At 39.2% G+C, this 4,207-nt stretch overlaps 1 protein-coding gene across 1 annotated transcript in view; it reads left to right on the top strand.

Moving 5' to 3' along the window:
* The window catches only part of ATR (ataxia telangiectasia and Rad3 related), a 164,001-nt gene that overhangs the window by 90,748 nt on the left and 69,046 nt on the right, over positions 1 to 4,207 (top strand). Inside the window, exon 30 of the mRNA XM_006869870.1 lies at positions 90 to 181. Within this exon, the coding sequence (XP_006869932.1) occupies positions 90 to 181 (92 nt within the window). The remainder of the gene's footprint in view (positions 1 to 89; positions 182 to 4,207) is intronic.

Genomic DNA, 4,207 nt, shown 5'->3' with positions numbered 1-4,207 from the left:
GTATTATAATGAATATCAGTTAATTATTTTTAGTTTTAAAGATATATTTTCAATGACAGTATATATTTCAAGTATTTTTTCATTTCTAGATTGTGCATTATCATGGCGTAGTGAAGTCCATGTTAGGTCTTGGTCAGCTGTCTACTGTAATCACTCAGGTGAATGGTGTGCATGCTAACAGGTAATATCTCTGAAAGGCATGGGTTTTTTCTTGATTGATATATCTGAATGAGAATATTCCATTAATGAATTGATTCAGTATTACTTTATAGCACTATGTTTTGTATATTTTCATGGGGTTGGAGATAAGCACCAAAAAAAATGGTTTTTCTCCTTCTCAGAAGCTCATCATCTAACACTTACAGCTTATTTTCTGTCTAAGAAATCCATGCTTGAATTAGATTGCCTTTAAGGCAGGAAGATTCCAGAGCCCATCTGTTATTGGTGAGGCTGATATGGACACTTCTTAGAACTCCAAAGGGCATTTAAGTTCTGACTAAAGTATTAGCAGCAGGTATTTTCTGTGTGGGCACAGGAAGTTTTGTGACTAATTTATGGAGTACCACTCTAGACTGAAGGAGCTATGGTAGTGTAGTGGTTACGAATCGGGCTGCAAGTTGCAAGGTAAGCAGTTCGAAACTACCAGCTGTTCTGTGAGAGAAATTTGAGACTTTCTGGTCTTGTAAAGATTTACAGCCTCAGAAACCCTGTGCAGGGTTGCTATGAGTCGGAACCGACTCCAGGGCACATCACAACAACAACTCTAGACTGAGTTGACTTTTCCCCAAAAGATTGCTAAAAATTGAAGCAGCCCTCCTTTTATTATAGCAATTGATACCAAAATAATAATAGTTATATTTGGCAGAAATTAAGGCTGAAGAGTCGAAAGACCTTTTCCTGAATATAATCATCAGTTTCCAACAGACTGTTCTGGGTAGTGAGAACTGGTTGAAAGGAATGGGATCTCAGTTAACCAAAGAACATTCAAGCTTCTGTTTTTAGTTAGACAGCACTAAAGTCAGCCTCTTCTAAGTACAGTTCATGTAATTCCAAGCTCTGATTCATAAAGATCACCATTCTACACATCTCAGCAAACAACCTCACTGTTGGTCAGACAATTTTAAAATAGAGGAATTTGTAAAAGGTATACTTTTCAGAAGCAGGAAAAGAATGATTATAGAATGGATATAGATGTGTCTTTCCAGATTAGCTGAGATCTTTTATGAACAAAGGAATATGTAGAAAAAATGGGGGAAGTTTGCTATGCCTTACTTTGAGGTGCTTACTTAAGATGTCAAAATTCCTTATGAGACAAGGCAATTTCTTAATCTCCAACTAAAAAAACTGGGGCTCCGAAAAATGTATTGCTCATGGGCATTCTGGTCAAAAGCAAAGTCAAGGCTTTCTGAATTAAAATTCCATGATTATTCTATGATGACATGCAGTATTAGCTACAATTAATATGCAGAAATTACTGTTAGGTAAAGAAAGCACTTTGTTAGACTCTGCAGAAGCTGGATTCAGAAGAGGCCATGGAATGAGAAATATCATTGCTGCTATCCGATGGATCTTGGCTGAAAGCAGAGAATACCAGAAGGATGTTTACCTATGCTTTATTGACTACGCAAAGACTTTCGATTGTGTGGATCATGACAAGCTATGGACAACATTGAGAAGTATGAGTATTCCAGAACACTTAATTGTACTTCTCAGGAATCTGTACCTGGACCAAGAAGCAGTTGTTCAAATAGAGAATGGGAGCACTGAATGTTTTAAAATTGGGAAAGGTGTGCGACAAGGTTGTGTTCTTTCACCATATTTATTCAACCTGTATGCTGAGCCAATAATACGAGAAGCTGGGTTCTATGAAGGAAAACGTGGCGTCAGGGTTAGAGGAAGACTCATTAACAACCTGCGATATGCCGATGATACAACCTTGCTTGCTGAAAGTGAAGAAAACTTGAAACATTTACTTATGAAGATCAAAGAGCACAGCCTTCAGTATGGATTGCATCTCAATGTCAAGAAAACAAAATCCTCACCACTGGACCAATAAACAACATTCTTATCAATGGAGAAAAGATTGAAGTTGTCAAGGACTTCATTCTTCTTGGCTCAACTATCAACACTCGTGGAAATTGCAGTCAAGAGATCAGACGACGTATTGCATTGGGCAAATCTGCTGCACAGGACCTTTTTTAAAGTATTGAAGAGCAGAGATGTCAGCTTGAGGACTAAGGTGTGCCTGACCCAAGCCATGGTATTTTCAATAACCTCATATGGATGTGAAAGCTGGGCAGTGAATAAGGAATATCGTAGAAGAATTGATGCCTTTGAGTTGTGGTGTTGGAGGAGAATGCTGAAAGTGCCATGGACTGCCAAAAGAGCCAATAGATCTGTTTTGGAAGAAGTGCAGCTAGAGTGCTCTTGGAGGCCAAGATGGCTAAGCTTTGTCACTCATACTTTGGACATATTGTCCGGAGGGAACAATCACTGAAGAAGGATGTCATGCTGGGTAAGATGGAGGGTCAGAGAAAAAGAGGAAGACCCCCAATGAGATGGATTGGCCAGGTGGCATCATTGATGGACTCAAGCGTGGCAGCGGTAGTGAGGTTGCCCCAGGATCGGACATTGTTTTGTTCTACTGTGCATGGGGTCGCTATGAGTCGGATCTGACTCGATGGCACCTGACAACAACAACAACAACATGGTGCTGCAGGATAATGCAGTGGACTACAATGTTGATTTGAACTACAAGGTTCAAACTCACTAGCCACGACTCGGAAACCCTAGACAGGGTCACTATGAGTCAGAACTGACTTGACAGCACGTAACTACAACAACAATTTATACAGAGGACATTAGCCACCCTCTTGGAATTTGGAGTAGAAACAGAATGGTAGAAATAGACCAAATACTCTTTTTACTATTAGCTATTTCTTGAGCTCTGTGGCATACTTGATTGCTAACTGAAAGGTCAGAGGTTTGAATCCAGTGCACAGTGGGATAAAAATGGGGCCATCTACCTCCATAAAGGCTACAGCCTTGGAAACCCTATTGGGCAGTTCTACTCTGTCCTGTCGGATCACTTTGAGTCAGAATCAACCCACTAACAGTAGACCAGTATGTTACAACCATCATCTCCTTTAATAAACAATTCTGGAGCATTTACAAAGACACTACTCAATCAAGATTTTTATTCATTCATTTTCAACTCCTTTGTGTAACAGTTTCACCCAGATTTCTTGAGGGTACTTACAAATTTGGAGTCTTAGTATGGCGCTGTGGGTTAATGCGCTAGACTGCAAAGTCAGTTTGAACTGCAGGGTCGATGGTTCAAGCTTACCAGCTACTCCTTGGAAACCCTAAAGAGGGTCGCTATGGGTCGGAACCAGACTCAACAAAAGCAACCTATAAATTTATGTATCCAAACCAAATACCTTCCTCTACAAACCTGTTTTTCCTTAAATGTTTATATATATTACCCCAAAATTTTACCATTACTTTTGTGGTGGATGCCCCAGTTGTCTACTCAATAATTATTTCCCCTCTCTTCTTAACTAACCAAAATTATTTTGGTTTGAGGACATTGAAGTACCCGTTAAAAAACTTTTTGCTAGACTCTTGCGGTAAGAAGTGGCCATGTGATATAGTTCTGGGCCAATTCAGCTGGCATATGTTTTCCCTTTTTCTTCCTGCCTGGAATAAGGATATATTTCAGAGGGATTAAGAATACTAATCAACTGTTATTAGAACACAAGTGACAAACAAGACAAAACCTCACATGAGAAATACCTGAGCAGAAAGATAGAGATCGCAAGTACTATTATGAAGCCATTGTAGTAGCCCTTAACTACGTAACTCCAGGCTTCCTGATATATAAGAAAGATCTGTTTGTTTTAGCCACTGATTAGTCAGGGTTTCAGTAACTCAGAGTCAATGTAATTCTAACTGGTAGTGACTATTGTTAGGTACCATTGAGTAAATTTGGACTCATAGTGAACACACATACAACAGAATGAAATACTGCACTATTTCACAATCATTGCTTTGTTTGAGCCAATTTTTGTAGCCACTGTATCAATCCATTTTTTTTTGTGTGTGTGTGAACTGAGTGATAGTTTACATGGGAGAACTTTGGCTTTACATCATTGTTTCATTGCAATGGTTACAGTCTCCTCCGTGCATATCATTCAACAGTATTTGC

Source organism: Chrysochloris asiatica, unplaced genomic scaffold (genome assembly GCF_000296735.1).
Source record: "Chrysochloris asiatica unplaced genomic scaffold, ChrAsi1.0 scaffold00136, whole genome shotgun sequence".
Taxonomy (NCBI): domain Eukaryota; kingdom Metazoa; phylum Chordata; class Mammalia; order Afrosoricida; family Chrysochloridae; genus Chrysochloris; species Chrysochloris asiatica.
The sequence above is the reverse complement of the archived record's forward strand: the minus strand, read 5'-3'. Positions and strand labels throughout refer to the sequence as shown.